Source organism: Atractosteus spatula, assembly GCF_055471065.1.
Source record: "Atractosteus spatula isolate fAtrSpa1 chromosome 10 unlocalized genomic scaffold, fAtrSpa1.hap1 SUPER_10_unloc_1, whole genome shotgun sequence".
NCBI lineage: Eukaryota > Metazoa > Chordata > Actinopteri > Semionotiformes > Lepisosteidae > Atractosteus > Atractosteus spatula.
The window spans coordinates 1,289,372-1,308,867 of NW_028296612.1; the positions used below are offsets into that span (position 1 = coordinate 1,289,372).

At 47.5% G+C, this 19,496-nt stretch overlaps 1 protein-coding gene across 1 annotated transcript; it reads left to right on the forward strand.

The window, feature by feature from the left end:
* Nucleotides 1-6,168: 6,168 nt before the first annotated feature.
* Nucleotides 6,169-16,584, forward strand: LOC148813353 (uncharacterized). Its single transcript, XM_088908306.1, has 3 exons — nucleotides 6,169-6,556; nucleotides 13,674-14,021; nucleotides 14,359-16,584. The coding sequence occupies exons 1-3, from the start codon at nucleotides 6,169-6,171 to the stop codon at nucleotides 16,401-16,403; spliced, it is 2,781 nt and encodes a 926-aa protein (XP_088764432.1). The 3' UTR covers nucleotides 16,404-16,584.
* Nucleotides 16,585-19,496: the final 2,912 nt, after the last annotated feature.

Consider the following 19,496-nt stretch of genomic DNA (forward strand, 5'->3'; position numbering starts at 1 on the left):
CAGCCGTGAGTCTGTCCTGCAGGACAGTCCCAGCGCTGTGTTACTGTGTGTATTGAGCTCAATACAGACTGAATCTGCACTGACTGTCTCCTGTATCACATGTATCTGTACTGTATATAAGAGCTGGGAGACCCCAGCAGTGTGTCTGTCCTGCAGGACAGTCCCAGCGCTGTGTTACTGTGTGTATTGAGCTCAATACAGACTGAATCTGCACTGACTGTCTCCTGTATCACATGTATCTGTACTGTAGATAAGAGTTGGGAGACCCCAGCCGTGAGTCTGTCCTGCAGGACAGTCCCAGCGCTGTGTTACTGTGTGTATTGAGCTCAATACAGACTGAATCTGCACTGACTGTCTCCTGTATCACATGTATCTGTACTGTATATAAGAGCTGGGAGACCCCAGCCGTGAGTCTGTCCTGCAGGACAGTCCCAGCGCTGTGTTACTGTGTGTATTGAGCTCAATACAGACTGAATCTGCACTGACTGTCTCCTGTATCACATGTGTATCTGTACTGTATATAAGAGCTGGGAGACCCCAGCAGTGTGTCTGTCCTGCAGGACAGTCCCAGCGCTGTGTTAGTGTGTGTATTGAGCTCAATACAGACTGAATCTGCACTGACTGTCTCCTGTATCACATGTATCTGTACTGTATATAACAGCTGGGAGACCTCAGCAGTGTGTCTGTCCTGCAGGACAGTCCCAGCGCTGTGTTACTGTGTGTATTGAGCTCAATACAGACTGAATCTGCTCTGACTGTCTCCTGTATCACGTCTATCTGTACTGTATATAAGAGCTGGGAGACCCCAGCAGTGTGTCTGTCCTGCAGGACAGTCCCAGCGCTGTGTTACTGTGTGTATTGAGCTCAATACAGACTGAATCTGCACTGACTGTCTCCTGTATCACATGTATCTGTACTGTAGATAAGAGCTGGGAGACCCCAGCCGTGAGTCTGTCCTGCAGGACAGTCCCTGCGCTGTGTTACTGTGTGTATTGAGCTCAATACAGACTGAATCTGCACTGACTGTCTCCTGTATCACATGTATCTGTACTGTATATAAGAGCTGGGAGACCCCAGCCGTGAGTCTGTCCTGCAGGACAGTCCCAGCGCTGTGTTACTGTGTGTATTGAGCTCAATACAGACTGAATCTGCACTGACTGTCTCCTGTATCGCATGTATCTGTACTGAAATAAGAGCTGGGAGACCCCAACAGTGTGTCTGTCCTGCAGGACAGTCCCAGCGCTGTGTTACTGTGTGTATTGAGCTCAATACAGCCTGAATCTGCAGTGACTGTCTCCTGTGTCACATGTATCTGTACTGTAGATAAGAGCTGGGAGACCCCAGCAGTGTGTCTGTCCTGCAGGACAGTCCCAGCGCTGTGTTACTGTGTGTATTGAGCTCAATACAGACTGAATCTGCACTGACTGTCTCCTGTATCACATGTATCTGTACTGTATATAAGAGCTGGGAGACCCCAGCCGTGAGTCTGTCCTGCAGGACAGTCCCAGCGCTGTGTTACTGTGTGTATTGAGCTCAATACAGACTGAATCTGCACTGACTGTCTCCTGTATCACATGTGTATCTGTACTGTATATAAGAGCTGGGAGACCCCAGCAGTGTGTCTGTCCTGCAGGACAGTCCCAGCGCTGTGTTAGTGTGTGTATTGAGCTCAATACAGACTGAATCTGCACTGACTGTCTCCTGTATCACATGTATCTGTACTGTATATAACAGCTGGGAGACCTCAGCAGTGTGTCTGTCCTGCAGGACAGTCCCAGCGCTGTGTTACTGTGTGTATTGAGCTCAATACAGACTGAATCTGCTCTGACTGTCTCCTGTATCACGTCTATCTGTACTGTATATAAGAGCTGGGAGACCCCAGCAGTGTGTCTGTCCTGCAGGACAGTCCCAGCGCTGTGTTACTGTGTGTATTGAGCTCAATACAGACTGAATCTGCACTGACTGTCTCCTGTATCACATGTATCTGTACTGTAGATAAGAGCTGGGAGACCCCAGCCGTGAGTCTGTCCTGCAGGACAGTCCCTGCGCTGTGTTACTGTGTGTATTGAGCTCAATACAGACTGAATCTGCACTGACTGTCTCCTGTATCACATGTATCTGTACTGTATATAAGAGCTGGGAGACCCCAGCCGTGAGTCTGTCCTGCAGGACAGTCCCAGCGCTGTGTTACTGTGTGTATTGAGCTCAATACAGACTGAATCTGCACTGACTGTCTCCTGTATCGCATGTATCTGTACTGAAATAAGAGCTGGGAGACCCCAACAGTGTGTCTGTCCTGCAGGACAGTCCCAGCGCTGTGTTACTGTGTGTATTGAGCTCAATACAGCCTGAATCTGCAGTGACTGTCTCCTGTGTCACATGTATCTGTACTGTAGATAAGAGCTGGGAGACCCCAGCAGTGTGTCTGTCCTGCAGGACAGTCCCAGCGCTGTGTTACTGTGTGTATTGAGCTCAATACAGACTGAATCTGCACTGACTGTCTCCTGTATCACATGTATCTGTACTGTAGATAAGAGCTGGGAGACCCCAGCCGTGAGTCTGTCCTGCAGGACAGTCCCAGCGCTGTGTTACTGTGTGTATTGAGCTCAATACAGACTGAATCTGCACTGACTGTCTCCTGTATCACATGTGTATCTGTACTGTATATAAGAGCTGGGAGACCCCAGCCGTGAGTCTGTCCTGCAGGACAGTCCCAGCGCTGTGTTAGTGTGTGTATTGAGCTCAATACAGACTGAATCTGCACTGACTGTCTCCTGTATCACATGTATCTGTACTGTATATAACAGCTGGGAGACCTCAGCAGTGTGTCTGTCCTGCAGGACAGTCCCAGCGCTGTGTTACTGTGTGTATTGAGCTCAATACAGACTGAATCTGCTCTGACTGTCTCCTGTATCACGTCTATCTGTACTGTATATAAGAGCTGGGAGACCCCAGCCGTGTGTCTGTCCTGCAGGACAGTCCCAGCGCTGTGTTACTGTGTGTATTGAGCTCAATACAGACTGAATCTGCACTGACTGTCTCCTGTATCACATGTATCTGTACTGTAGATAAGAGCTGGGAGACCCCAGCCGTGAGTCTGTCCTGCAGGACAGTCCCTGCGCTGTGTTACTGTGTGTATTGAGCTCAATACAGTCTGAATCTGCACTGACTGTCTCCTGTATCACATGTATCTGTACTGTATATAAGAGCTGGGAGACCCCAGCCGTGAGTCTGTCCTGCAGGACAGTCCCAGCGCTGTGTTACTGTGTGTATTGAGCTCAATACAGACTGAATCTGCACTGACTGTCTCCTGTATCACATGTGTATCTGTACTGTATATAAGAGCTGGGAGACCCCAGCCGTGAGTCTGTCCTGCAGGACAGTCCCAGCGCTGTGTTACTGTGTGTATTGAGCTCAATACAGACTGAATCTGCACTGACTGTCTCCTGTATCACATGTATCTGTACTGTATATAAGAGCTGGGAGACCCCAGCAGCATGTCTGTCCTGCAGGACAGTCCCAGAGCTGTGTTACTGTGTGTATTGAGCTCAATACAGACTGAATCTGCACTGACTGTCTCCTGTGTCACGTGTATCTCTACTGTATATAAGAGCTGGGAGACCTCAGCAGTGAGTCTGTCCTGCAGGACAGTCCCAGCGCTGTGTTTCTGTGTGTATTGAGCTCAATACAGACTGAATCTGCACTGACTGTCTCCTGTATCACATGTATCTGTACTGTATATAAGAGCTGGGAGACCCCAGTAGTGTGTCTGTCCTGCAGGACAGTCCCAGCGCTGTGTTACTGTGTGTATTGAGCTCAATACAGACTGAATCTGCACTGACTGTCTCCTGTATCACATGTATCTCTACTGTATATAAGAGCTGGGAGACCCCAGCAGTGTGTCTGTCCTGCTGGACAGTCCCAGCGCTGTGTTACTGTGTGTATTGAGCTCAATATAGACTGAATCTGCACTGACTGTCTCCTGTATCACATGTATCTGTACTGTATATAAGAGCTGGGAGACCCCAGCCGTGAGTCTGTCCTGCAGGACAGTCCCAGCGCTGTGTTACTGTGTGTATTGAGCTCAATACAGACAGAATCTGCACTGACTGTCTCCTGTATCACATGTATCTGTACTGTAGATAAGAGCTGGGAGACCCCAGCAGTGTGTCTGTCCTGCAGGACAGTCCCTGCGCTGTGTTAGTGTGTGTATTGAGCTCAATACAGACTGAATCTGCACTGACTGTCTCCTGTATCACATGTATCTGTACTGTATATAATAGCTGGGAGACCTCAGCAGTGTGTCTGTCCTACAGGACAGTCCCAGCGCTGTGTTACTGTGTGTATTGAGCTCAATATAGACTGAATCTGCACTGACTGTCTCCTGTATCACATGTATCTGTACTGTAGATAAGAGCTGGGAGACCTCAGCAGTGTGTCTGTCCTGCAGGACAGTCCCAGCGCTGTGTTACTGTGTGTATTGAGCTCAAAACAGACTGAATCTGCAGTGACTGTCTCCTGTATCACATGTATCTCTACTGTATATAAGAGCTGGGAGACCTCAGCAGTGTGTCTGTCCTGCAGGACAGTCCCAGCGCTGTGTTACTGTGTGTATTGAGCTCAATACAGACTGAATCTGCACTGACTGTCTCCTGTATCACATGTATCTGTACTGTAGATAAGAGCTGGGAGACCCCAGCCGTGAGTCTGTCCTGCAGGACAGTCCCTGCGCTGTGTTACTGTGTGTATTGAGCTCAATACAGACTGAATCTGCACTGACTGTCTCCTGTATCACATGTATCTCTATTGTATATAAGAGCTGGGAGACCTCAGCAGTGTGTCTGTCCTGCAGGACAGTCCCAGCGCTGTGTTACTGTGTGTATTGAGCTCAATACAGACTGAATCTGCACTGACTGTCTCCTGTATCACATGTATCTGTACTGTATATAAGAGGGGCTGGGAAAGTTCAGTGTTGATCTCTTGAAGAAAGGGGGATACTGAAGGAGCTCCTGTGGCTGTTTTTGCATCCGAAACTGCCTGCATATTACATGGTGCCAATAAAGATATTTCAGTACGAAACCCGTGCTCGGAGTTTATTTTAACGAAGGCAGGGCCCACCCTTTCAGCCAGTGAATTTGTCGCTGTCGGAGGGGAACCGGATGGAGACGGATATCTGTTCATTTTTTTTTATCGGTTTATTTCTTCAACTTTCCTCAGTAGGCTGCGTTCCTACTCTCTGTATTCCATGATCTCTCCCTTTCCTAGTCCCCTTATCCCGAATAACCAATCCGAAAACAAGGAAATGCGTATTCATGTAACCTGTTTACAAACTTCTATTGTACTGTGCTTATTGTCTCTCAAAGGAGTTAAGGGATCAGCTGAAACTTGTGTGTTGTAATTAAAACGTATTTTGAAACATATTGCCTATCTATATAAAACCCCATTGCATCAGGGATAATGTACACAAGTTATGTCCTTTTAAGAAAAAAACACAAACACGGAAAATAAATTTATTATCGCATGGAATTCACGAACACCAGCAGCATAGTGTTCGGGGCAGTGTGGTGGCTCTGTGGCTAAGGATCTGCGCCTGTGGCTGGAAGGTTGCTTGTTCAAATCCTGCAGCCGGCAGAGGAATCCTACTCTATTGGGCCCCTGAGCAAGGCCCTTAACCCCAACTGCTCCAGGGGCGCTGTACAATGGCTGACCCTGTGCTCTGACCCCCAGGCTCTCTCCCTGTCTGTGTGTCTCATGGAGAGCCAGCTGGGGTCTGCGAAAAGATCATTCCCAGTGCAAGAAATTGTGACGGGTTAATTAAGTGATGTTTTGTTATTATAACTCTCAGGCGATTCACTCTTCCTGACTGGGTGGCGCTGGAAGATGCGGTGAGGTTTATTTCAAGGGTGAAGAAACTCCTCTTTCTCGGCTCCGCTCCTCGGTTGTTTTGAAGCGGCGGCGACGGCGGCGCCGAGAAATTACGCCATCACGCTGCGCGGCTGTGCCGGCATTTCAACTCCTGGCCGTGATTGAACCCGCTGTTTAAAGATGAATAATCAACATTAAAGGTACTGTTTTTTTTAAAAAAATACCTCCTTATCTCGTTTTTCTTGCACACCGGATCTTTTTTTTTGCTGCAGATCCGTGCACACTCTGCAAGTCAGTGAGAAAATGGCGGATTCCCTGTTCATTCTGCAAGCCGAGCTGCATTCATTCATGGGGGCGCTGCTCAAATCGATCGTGTCGGAAGTTTCCGAGGTTTTCCGAAACGGGACGTCCGACTCGGAGGACGGGTTTCAAGACAAACTCCGCGGCGTCTCCCAGATCCTGGCGAGACGGGCCGTGTTTAAGATCACCCAGTGTGTGGAGGAGACTTTCGGGAGTGAGATGGCGCGGCTGAAGGAGGAAAACGAGAGGCTGAAGGTGAGATTGCAGCTGTGGGAGAAGGAGCCGGGAGCAGGAGGAGATCGGGGACAGACAGATCGTGATGGACACACGCCTCCCTGTGAAATCGCTGCAGAGATAAAGGAAGAAATGGACACGGAACTGGAGCTGTCAGGTCAGTGGGGGGTGACTTGTATGAAGTCAGTGTGTGTGTTTAAAACCAGTATCTTTAACGTCCTCACTGGTGTGAATCTAGTGGAGAGATGCAGAATGAAGTGGGAAAGACCTGTGTGATGTAGCAACGGGATTCTTTACTGGAAACTGAACTGTATTGTCCTGTTACGGTGCTGAAAACATCGATACATCGGGTGACAGCAGCACGTTTAGACTCCATAATCTCATCGTCGGATCAGTAGCAACAAATAGTTAATTATATATTTTTTTGCATTTGTAAATTCGGATTGCCGACACATAGTGTGAAACTGTATTCTGGAACTATACTTTTAGGTCGTTGGTATGTAATTAATCTGACAATAAAAATTATTATAGAAGCAATAATTGTATAACCGAATCGATCAATATAATTTAGCGTAATTACCGAAATTGTTGTATTTGTATGATAATACTGTGCTGAAATCATACAAGATACAGTATGTATATTTAGATTCGTAGAAAAAAATACCAGATTAGTATTTTAAACGTAAGTATGTCTGTATTAACCCGTCTCTCTCTCTAAGTGCAGTGTTAATGTACTGGAGTGTCCAGTCAGTGTGTCTGTATGAACCCCTCTCTCTCTCTCAGTGCAGTGTTAATGTACTGGAGTGTCCAGTCAGTGTGTCTGTATGAACCCCTCTCTCTCTCTCAGTGCAGTGTTCATGTACTGGAGTGTCCAGTCAGTGTGTCTGTATTAACCCCCCTCTCTCTCTCAGTGCAGTGTTAATGTACTGGAGTGTCCAGTCAGTGTGTCTGTATGAACCCCTCTCTCTCTCTCTCTCTCAGTGCAGTGTTAATGTACTGGAGTGTCCAGTCAGTGTGTCTGTATGAACCCCTCTCTCTCTCAGTGCAGTGTTCATGTACTGGAGTGTCCAGTCAGTGTGTCTGTATGAACCCCTTCTCTCTCTCAGTGCAGTGTTAATGTACTGGAGTGTCCAGTCGGTGTGTCTGTATGAACCCCTCTCTCTCTCAGTGCAGTGTTAATGTACTGGAGTGTCCACCCAGTGTGACTGTATGAACCCCTCTCTCTCTCAGTGCAGTGGTCATGTCCTGGAGTGTCCAGTCAGTGTGTCTGTATGAACCCCTCTCTCTCTCAGTGCAGTGTTAATGTACTGGAGTGTCCAGTCAGTGTGTCTGTATGAACCCCTCTCTCTCAGTGCAGTGTTCATGTACTGGAGTGTCCAGTCAGTGTGTCTGTATGAACCTCTCTCTCTCTCAGTGCAGTGTTCATGTACTGGAGTGTCCAGTCAGTGTGTCTGTATGAACCCCTCTCTCTCTCAGTGCAGTGTTCATGTACTGGAGTGTCCAGTCAGTGTGTCTGTATGAACCCCTCTCTCTCTCTCTCTCAGTGCAGTGTTCATGTACTGGAGTGTCCAGTCAGTGTGTCTGTGTGAACCCCTCTCTCTCTCTCTCTCAGTGCAGTGTTCATGTACTGGAGTGTCCAGTCAGTGTGTCTGTGTGAACCCCTCTCTCTCTCTCTCAGTGCAGTGTTCATGTACTGGAGTGTCCAGTCAGTCAGTGTGTCTGTATGAACCCCTCTCTCTCTCTCAGTGCAGTGTTAATGTACTGGAGTGTCCAGTCATTGTGTCTGTATTAACTCCTCTCTCTCAGTGGTGTGTTAATGTATTGGAGTGTCCAGTCAGTGTGTCTGTATGAACCCCTCTCTCTCTCAGCGCAGTGTTAATGTACTGGAGTGTCCAGTCAGTGTGTCTGTATGAACCCCTCTCTCTCTCAGTGCAGTGTTAATGTACTGGAGTGTCCAGTCAGTGTGTCTGTATGAACCCCTCTCTCTCAGTGCAGTGTTCATGTACTGGAGTGTCCAGAACTGTTGTCTGGTTATGGCGTTTAAAATACCTGTAATACAGTAACCGGACTTTTAAAAATAAACATACTTCATAAATAATCTATAAATAATCGAAATATTGATAACCAAGTTGTTTGTTTTTGTAGAGTTTTGCAATATCCGTGTTAGAAACGGCGACAAAAACTTTCTGATTGTTGTTGTTGTTGTCGTCGGTGCAGAAAACAGTTGTGATAACACTGACACACGTCGTTCGAATTTAAATGGACTTAATTTCAGCGTTTCAATATGAGAAAACCAGGGGTGTCAAACTCTCGTTCTTGCGGTCCAGTTTAGACCATCTTTAAAATAACAACGAATACGAATTTCATTTGAGATTGTTTGCATGATTGGTGTCGATTTTTTTAACTGATCGATGCCTTCGGATAGGCACTCTCCAGGGAATGACCCGCAAAACGTCCTCATTACCCTGTTCTTAAACCCTTTTATTCGTGATTAAAGAAGCTCTTTTTTTCGTTGTTAAGAGGTTTATTGCCGGGGTAGCTGGCAAAATAAATGAGGGGGAAAAAAAATGAGGTGCGATATTTGTACCCGATACTGCAGGGAAAAAAAGGCAGGAATTTCGCCTGTGCAAACTCAGTCTACTAGATGTTGTCTGTACTGCTGTCCCAGGTGAAATGAGGCTCATCAGCAGTCATGAACGTGCAGTCGTGTCCTCTTATTGAGACGTTCCAGGACTCTAAAGGTGAGATTGAGTTGCTCTCATGATTCTAGTGATTGTACCGGTATCAGCACTGTATACAACACTCCTACAGCCTTCATTGTCTCTCTCACACCTCACCAGCCTGTATACTACACTCCTACAGCCCTCAGCATCTCTCTCACACCTCACCAGCCTGTATACAACACTCCTACAGCCCTCAGCATCTCTCACACCTCAGCAGCCTGTATACAACACTCCTACAGCCCTCAGCATCTCTCTCACACCTCACCAGCCTGTATACAACACTCCTACAGCCCTCAGCATCTCTCACACCTCACCAGCCTGTATACAACACTCCTACAGCCCTCAGCATCTCTCACACCTCACCAGCCTGTATACAACACTCCTACAGCCTTCATTGTCTCTCTCACACCTCACCAGCCTGTATACAACACTCCTACAGCCCTCAGCATCTCTCACACCTCAGCAGCCTGTATACAACACTCCTACAGCCCTCAGCATCTCTCTCACACCTCACCAGCCTGTATACAACACTCCTACAGCCCTCAGCATCTCTCACACCTCACCAGCCTGTATACAACACTCCTACAGCCCTCAGTGTCTCTCACACCTCACCAGCCTGTATACAACACTCCTACAGCCCTCAGCATCTCTCTCACACCTCACCAGCCTGTATACAACACTCCTACAGCCCTCAGCATCTCTCACACCTCACCAGCCTGTATACAACACTCCTACAGCCCTCAGTGTCTCTCACACCTCACCAGCCTGTATACAACACTCCTACAGCCCTCAGCGTCTCTCTCACACCTCACCAGCCTGCATACAACACTCCTAGAGCCCTCAGCGTCTCTCTCACACCTCACCAGCCTGTATACAACACTTATACAGCCCTCAGCACCTCTCTCACACCTCACCAGCCTGTATACAACACTCCTACAGCCCTCAGCATCTCTCACACCTCACCAGCCTGTATACAACACTCCTACAACCCTCAGCATCTCTCACACCTCACCAGCCTGTATACAACACTCCTACAGCCCTCAGTGTCTCTCTCACACCTCACCAGCCTGTATACAACACTCCTACAGCCCTCAGCATCTCTCTCACACCTCACCAGCCTGTATACAACACTCCTACAGCCCTCAGCATCTCTCTCACACCTCACCAGCCTGTATACAACACTCCTACAGCCCTCAGTGTCTCTCTCACACCTCACCAGCCTGTATACAACACTCCTACAGCCCTCAGCATCCCTCACAACTCACCAGCCTGTATACAACACTCCTACAGCCCTCAGCGTCTCTCTCACACCTCACCAGCCTGCATACAACACTCCTAGAGCCCTCAGCGTCTCTCTCACACCTCACCAGCCTGTATACAACACTCCTACAGCCCTCAGCATCTCTCACACCTCACCAGCCTGTATACAACACTCCTACAGCCCTCATTGTCTCTCTCACATCTCACCAGCCTGTATGCAACACTCCTACAGCCCTCAGCATCTCTCACACCTCACCAGCCTGTATACAACACTCCTACAGCCCTCAGTGTCTCTCACACCTCACCAGCCTGTATACAACACTCCTACAGCCCTCGGCGTCTCTCACACCTCACCAGCCTGTATACAAAGGAACAAGTAATAGGTTTATTCCATGCTGAAAAAAAGAAGAAAGAGAACACAACGTTTCGGCCGTGGAGCCTTCTTCAGGTGGCTCCACGGCCGAAACCTGAAGAAGGCTCCACGGCCGAAACGTTGTGTTCTCTTTCTTCTTTTTTTCAGCATGGAATAAACCTATTACTTGTTCCTTTGCAGCCTACGCATGCTGACGCAGCTACCCACCTGAACTACTACAGCCTGTATACAATACTCCTACAGCCCTCAGCATCTCTCACACCTCACCAGCCTGTACACAACACTCCTACAGCCCTCGGCATCTCTTACACCTCACCTGCCTGTACACAACACTCCTACAGCCCTCGGCATCTCTTACACCTCACCTGCCTGTATACAACACTCCTACAGCCCTCAGCATCTCTCACACCTCACCAGCCTGTATACAACACTCCTACAGCCCTCAGCATCTCTCACACCTCACCAGCCTGTATACAACACTCCTACAGCCCTCAGCATCTCTCTCACACCTCACCAGCCTGTATACAACACTCCTACAGCCCTCAGCATCTCTCACACCTCTCCAACATTTATACAACACTCCTAAAGCCTTCTGCATTTCTCTCACACCTCACCAGCCTGTATACAACACTCCTACAGCCCTCAGTGTCTCTCACACCTCACCAGCCTGTATACAACACTCCTACAGCCCTCAGCGTCTCACTCCTCACCAGCCTGTATACAACACTTCTACAGCCCTCAGCATCTCTCACACCTCACCAGCCTGTATACAACACTCCTACAGCCCTCAGCATCTCTCACACCTCACCAGCCTGTATACAACACTCCTACAGCCCTCAGTGTCTCTCACACCTCACCAGTCTGTATACAACACTCCTACAGCCCTCGGCATCTCTCACACCTCACCAGTCTGTATACAACACTCCTACAGCCCTCAGCATCTCTCACACCTCACCTGCCTGTATACAACACTCCTACAGCCCTCAGCATCTCTCACACCTCTCCAACATTTATACAACACTCCTAAAGCCTTCTGCATCTCTCTCACACCTCACCAGCCTGTATACAACACTCCTACAGCCCTCAGCATCTCTCACACCTCAGCAGCCTGTATACAACACTCCTACAGCCCTCAGCATCTCTCTCACACCTCACCAGCCTGTATACAACACTCCTACAGCCCTCAGTGTCTCACACCTCAGCAGCCCCTCATGCTGTCATTGACAGTGTATCTGTAATGACTGTGTGCAGTGGTCAGTATCGGTTATTATTTGATAAGAAATTGAGTTGCTGCAGTGCGTATTAGGGTAGAGTGCTCTTCTGTCTTATATGTGATTCACAGGTGTAGATGTTCTTTTCGTCTTTGTGTTTGGTGATTATCTGTAGATGTTTAAAACAAGATAGATGGATCAGGCTTTATTGCTCCCGAAGGGACATTGATGAAAAACAACTTTAAATAATTGGAATATTAATAATTTGGCTTTGATGATGTGTTAAAAGAATGTGTTATGATGCAGTTGCCTTGTGATTGAATTGCTTTCAAATACAATTCGTGTCTTGGGTTCAGTATGGCTTTTATTTTTACTTTTGAATGGGATTTGAATATTTGGATGCAGAGACTTAACCGACTCATTTTGTGTCTTCATTTGCGACCATTTCACTTGAATCTGTGACCTCTATGGTACTTCAAATAGCCGAAGTTAACATTTCTTGCAATTTCTCGTTTTGTTTATTGATATGCAGGTACGTTATATTTTTTTTCTGTGAGGGTCTTAAGAATCTGATTCATTGGGCTTGATGAAACAGACAAATAAATTTTATTGCATGCAAGGAACAATGAGATTAAAGTATTGGATGGGAGACCTCCTGGGGAAAAACTAAGGTTGCTGCTGGAAGAGGTGTTAGCGGGGGCCAGCAGGGGGCGCTCTCACCCTGCGGTCCATGTGGGTCCTAATGCCCCAGTATAGTGACGGGGGACACTGGACTGTAAACAGGCGCCGGCCTTCGGATGAGACGTCAAACCGAGGTCCTGACTCTCTGTGCTCATTAACAATCCCAGGGCGTCTCTCGAAAAGAGTAGGGGTGTCACCCCGGCGTCCTGGCCAAATTTCCCATGGGCCCTTACCAATCATGGCCTCCTAATAACCCCCCTCTCTGAACTGGCTTCATCCCTCTGCTCTCCTCCCCACTGAGAGCTGGTGTGTGGGGAGCGTTCTGGCGCACTATGGCTGCCGTCGCATCATCCAGGTGGGGGCTGCACATTGGTGGCGGTAGTGGGATTCCCCCTGACCTGTCAAGCGCTTTGAGTGGAGTGTCCAGAACAGCGCTCTATAAGTGAAGCAATTATTATTATTATTATTTTATTTTAAAGTCTGGAACCTTCTACCAGATGGTAGGGGGGGGGGGACACACAAGTTATGACTGGGGTGAGTGGGGTCAGACATAGTTCTGGTGGCTTTGTTCAGACTCCTGGTGTTGTAGATTTCCTGGATGGATGGTAAGGCACTGCCTATGATGTGTTGGGCAGTTTTGACCACCCGCTGCAGTCGCCGTACCAGCCTGTGATGCAGCTGGTCAGTATGCTCTCCACCGCACATCTCGAGAAGTTGGTGAAGATCCATGAATGCAGGCAAATGCATGTATTGCATTTGTACTTGTTCCTTTTTCTAAGATAACCCGGGTACTGACATTTGGTTGTCTTGTCAGTTGAGAGATTTGAATTTTTTTTTTAATGTCTAGCACAATCATAATTATCTTCACAATTTCTGAAGTTCTTCCTTATTATTCAGAATTGATCATTATCGCTAGATAGTGGTGAATAGACTGTTTTTTACAATGATGGTGTTTTACATTTTTTTTTCCTATACCCTACTTAAATCCCTTGTTAAAGATTTTGTTCTCTTGTCCTGTGTTTGCAGGCTCAGAGGCCAGTGCTCTCCCTGACGCTGGGGACAGGGCTCCTCTTGAACAGCAGCACAGTGAGGAGGAGGAGGAGGAGGGGGGCTCCAGTCTGATGCAGGAGACAGAGCTCGCCACCGCACAAGGGAAAGAGACACTCAGTGAGCAGCAGTACACAGAGGGCAGACAGAGGGTGGAGGATCTGGACTCTGTGCCCGTGATGAAGACAGAGCCTGAGACAGAGACACCTGGGCTCTTAGTATGTGCTGATTTTACAGAGAAGATTAATAATCTGGACACGAACAATATTACAAAAGGTTGTAATGAGCTGGGCCGTGTCTCTGTACAAGAGCACAAGGAAGAACTGGGTGAGTTTAATCTTACAGAGCAGGACATGGAGCCCCACTGGATTGACCCTACAAATAAACTAATCCGTGCATGCATAAACTAAAGTCATCCATGAACTGAAATATCTTAGCTCTCTTCTTTTGTGTGCATGGCATGTATAGTCTTGTGCTTGAGCCTTTGCATGGCTTCTAATCTGGTAGATGTTTTATTGATCTTGATTATCATCACAATTCTTCTTTGGTCTTCATTGTTGATAATTATTCAGTTATTGCTACATTAAACGTTCTCTCAGAGAAGGTTTTGACCTTTACTCTCAGCCCATGTTAAAGGTCTTGTTCTCTTGTCCTGTGTCTGCAGAGTCAGAGGTCAGCGCTCTCCCTGACGCTGGGGACAGGGCTCCTCTTGAACAGCAGCACAGTGAGGAGGAGGAGGAGTGGGGCTCCAGTCTGATAAAGGAGACCGAGCTCACCACCGCACAAGGGAAAGAGGCATGCAGTGAGCAGCAGCACACAGAGAGCAGACAGAGTGTGGAGGATCTGGACTCTGTACCCATGATGAAGACAGAGCCCGAGAGTGAGACACCAGGGCTCTTAGTATCTGATGATTTTACAGAGAAGATTAATCTGTACACTAACAATATTACAGAACGTTGTAATGCACTTGGGTCTGTAGCTGTCCATGTGCACAAAGAAGAACTGGGTGAGTTTAATCATACAGAGCAGGACATGGAGCCCCAGTTGACTGACCCTGCAGAGCAGCAGACTGCTGTACCTGGTGAAGAGAACAGTACCGAGTCACAGCACCCAGAGGAGAGTCACTACAGGGAGGAGCAACAGCAGCATCTACAGGGCTTGATTATAACAAGGCCTTGTTCTGTTCAAGTGGAGAGACTGTCATTGCAGAAGTGTTTTAAACAGTCATATGATCCCTTAGTGTCTGCTGACTTTACACACAGGCTTAATAATCTGGTTACTGAGAAAAGTGTTGAAAGTTTTAATGAACTGGAGACTGTGTCTGTTCTTGGGCACAGAGAGGAACAACTGAATGATCTGGACGATTTTAGTCTCAGAGAGCTGGAGAAGGAGCCCCAGAGGATTCACACTGCTGAGCAACACACTGAGGGACATGATGAAGAGAGCCCAGCTCAGTATCAGCACACAGAACAAGACCATTCTGTGGAGCTTTTGCAGAATAGGAGACCACAGCGTGATCAGAGCACGAGGAAGAATCAGTCGAGGCCCTGCTCAGATGGAGTGGACAAACCGCCGTTGTGGCACAGACAGGGGCAGCCTTTCTGTCAGTCTAGCATTTCACAACCCGACCAGCACCATCATATAGGAGTGAGACCGTTCTACTGCAGACAGTTTGGGGAGAGTTTTAGTCAGTTAAGTACCTTAATAGCCCACCAGCGCATTCACACAGGAGAGAGACCGTTCAGCTGCAATCAGTGCGGGAAGAGTTTTAGTTACTCAAGTAGCTTAATAGCCCACCAGCGCATTCACACGGGAGAGAGACCGTTCAGCTGCAGTCAGTGTGGGAAGAGTTTTACTTACTCACATGACTTAAAAAGACACCAGCGCATTCACACAGGAGAGAGACCATTCAACTGCAGTCAGTGTGGGAAGAATTTTAGTCGGTTCAATACCTTAATAGCCCACCAGCGCATTCACACAGGAGAGAGACCGTTCAGCTGCAGTCAGTGTGGAAAGAGTTTTACTTACTCGCACGACTTAAAAAGACACCAGCGCGTTCACACAAGACAGAGACCATTCAGCTGCAGTCAGTGTGGGAAGAGTCTTAGGAGCTCAAGCAGCTTAATAGCCCACCAGCGCGTTCACACAGGAGAGAAGCCATTCAGCTGTCGTCAGTGTGGAAAAAGTTATAGTTACTCACATGACTTTAAAAGACACCAGCTCATTCACACAGGAGAGAGACCATTCAGCTGCAGTCAGTGTGGGAAGACTTTTAGCCGGTTAAATACCTTAAGAGCCCACCAGCGCATTCACACAGGAGAGAAGCCGTTCAGCTGCAGTCAGTGTGGGAAGAGTTTTATTTATTCATACCACTTAAAAAGACACCAGCGCGTTCACACGGGAGAGAGACCGTTCTGCTGCAGTCAGTGTGGGAAGAGTTTTAGGAACGCGAGTTGCTTAAGAGCCCACCAGCGCGTTCACACAGGAGAGAGACCGTTCTGCTGCAGTCAGTGCGGGAAGAGTTTTACTCAGTCAGGAAACTTAAGAGCTCACCAGCGCGTCCACACAGGAGAGAAGCCATTCAGCTGCAGTCAGTGTGGGAAGAGGTTTAGTGCCTCAAGGAGCTTAAGAGCCCACCAGCACACTCACACAGGAGAGAGACCATTCAGCTGCAGTCAGCTGTGGGAAGAGTTTTGTCCAGGCAGGTGACTTAATAACACCAATTTAGTCACCAGTTTTTCATTTAATCATAGTCTTAGTCAAGTCAACTAAAACGTCTATTCATTCAAGTAGGTACCTGAGTCAGCATGTAACACCCACAGAAGGCTTCACAGCTGAAATATTGTTTCCTTTATTCTCTTTTCAGCATGGAATAAACCTTCACTTGTAACTAAAATGTCTAGTATTTATAGTAGCTTTGTAGTCTCCCACTTTTGATTTAGTCTAGTCAAATACATTTTGACTATAATTACTCTTCTGGTTGACTAAAACAGAATTAGTTCTAGTCATGCAGTTTAATTTGTGTGTATAATTAAATTGCATTAATTCTTTAGTTTCTTTCTTTATAGCTTTGGAATTTTTGGTTTAGCCCTGTTTAATTTAATAATAATAATAATAATAATAATAATAATAATAATTGCTTTTACTTATATATCAGTTTTCTGGACACTCCATTCAAAGCGCTTTACAGGTAATGGGGAATCCCACTACCGCCACCACTGTGCAGCCCCACCTGGATGATGCGACGGCAGCCATAGTGCGCCAGAACGCTCCCCACACACACCAGCTCTCAGTGGGGAGGAGAGCAGAGGGATGAAGCCAGTTCAGAGATGGGGATTATTAGGAAGCCATGATTGGTAAGGGCCAATGGGAAATTTGGCCAGGACGCCGGGGTGACACCCCTACTCTTTTCGTGAAACGCCTTGGGATTTTTAATGACCACAGAGAGTCAGGACCTCGGTTTTACCTCTCTGAAGGACGGCGCCTGTTTACAGTATAGTGTCCCCTGTCACTATACTGGGGCATTAGGACCCACATGAACCGCAGGGTGAGCGCCCCCTGCTGGCCCCACTCACCCCTCTCCCAGCAGCAACCTTAGTTTTTCCTAGGAGGTCTCCCCATCCAGGTAGTGACTAGGCTCACACCTCCTACCAAAGGCTCAGTCTTTGTTGCCCAATCTAAATTGTGTTTGTCCCTTGAGAGGATCAATATCAAATACAAGAAATATTTATGCAATAAAGGGTAAAAAATAAAGAAGCCGAGGCTGTATGAACCTCTCTCCCAAAAAAAAAACATCTATTTTTGCACCATTACTAATAAGTCCATATTTGTATATATTTTTTTTTCCAATGCACCCTTTTTAAACCCAGACAGGATATGCAATATATATTCATCTGACACCTCACCTTACGCCTGAAGAAGGCTCCACGGCCGAAACGTTGTCTTCTTTCTTCTCTTTTCAGCAGGGAATAAACCCATTATATATATTCTTGAACAGCTACAAGCTGGGGGGGGGGGGGGGGGGGTGGGTGGAATAAAGCAAACTTAATGCAAGACTTGAAAAACGTTCTGAAATAAAAAAAAACAAATGTTTGGAGCGTCTTATTATAGGCAATAGCAAGAGGAGCCTGAACAGCTCCAGGCCTATCAACTGTTTTACAAAGTGATCGGCGACTCGTTACCCTGTTTGTAAGGCTGAGAGTGGTGCCGGAACTGAAGAGGTGGAAATATCTTCCTTTTCTGGAAAGGTCAACTCTCACAACCCCAGCGTTTTCCAAAGTGTGCCTGAACGAAAACAGTGGCCAGCAGCCATATCACTCTGCAACTCCCAACTGGCAGCCCCCCCCCCACTGGAGCTCAACAGGTGTGTGCCTGGTCAGTACCTGGAGGGGAGACCTCCTGGGAAAAATTAAGGTTGCTGCTGGAAGAAGTGTTAGTGGAGGCCAGCAGGGGGCGCTCTCACCCTGCGGTCCGTGTGGGTCCTAATGCCCCAGTATAGTGACGGGGGACACTAGACTGTAAACTAGACTGTAAACAGGCGCCGTCCTTCGGATGAGACGTGAAACCGAGGTCCTGACTCTCTGTGGTCATTAAAAATCCCAGGGCGTTTCTCGAAAAGAGTAGGGGTGTCACCCCGGCGTCCTGGCCAAATTTCCCATTGGCCCTTACCAATCATGGCCTCCTAATAACCCCCCTCTCTGACCTGGATTCATCACTCTGCTCTCCTCCCCACTGGCGCACTATGGCTGCCGTCGCATCATCCAGGTGGGGGCTGCACATTGGTGGCGGTAGTGGGATTCCCCTTTACCCGTAAAGTGCTTTGAGTGGAGTGTCCAGAAAAGCACTATATAAGTGTCAGCAATTATTATTATCATTATTAAATAACAGACACGTGGAGCTAACTGAAGAACGCAGGCTGCTGTATGTGAATGTCGGCGGGAGGCAGTCATTGAAACCGTAAAAACATCGCAAACATGGATGACCCCAAATAACCAAAAACAGGTATTAAAATGTCTTAAAATAAACTAGGCTATTGCCTGTCCTTAACTAAAAAAATAATTAGACAAAATGAACTACTGTAAAGGACATTAAAAAAAGAGAACATTAGTACACTAAAATAAAAAAAAACCAGAACAGAAATAGTCTCTGTACTTAACACGGAACAAATATTCATAAGACAAAACTGTAGTGCAACACAACTACACAAGTGTCCATCCTGGGGTATTAAGCCAGGCACTGGTTGTTCTTCGCATGAATGCATGAACGGTTCCCTCAGTAAGGGCAACACCAGGCAGGAGAGTCAGGTCTGTCCAGCACCAGAGCAGCCCCGTGCTTCTCCAGTACTGCTGGGCTACTGGGAGTGATACTGGTACGACCCCAGTCCGAGTCCACTGTCTCCTGTTGGCACTGCAGTACGGACACAGAGGAGTTCAGAGTGGAGCTGCTGAATAAAGAGCTCGCTGCCGGGATTCGGGGGAATATGGGAGCCGATGTTTGGGGATCTGGAGGAATACTGGAGTGAAAGTCCAGGGGAATATCAGAGCCGGTGTTTGGGGATTTGAAGGAGTTGATGTCTGGAAATTTTGGATGAATGCTGGAGCTGATTTCCTGAGATTCAAAGGAATTACTGGAGCCGACGTCCGGGGTCTCGGGGAATACTGGAGCTGATGTCCAGGGATTCAGGGGAATATCAGAGCCGGTGTTTGGGGATTTGAAGGAATAATGGAGCTGATATCCGAGGTTTCGGGAAATACTGGAGCTGATGTCCAGGGATTTGGAGGAATACCGGAGTTGATGTCTGGA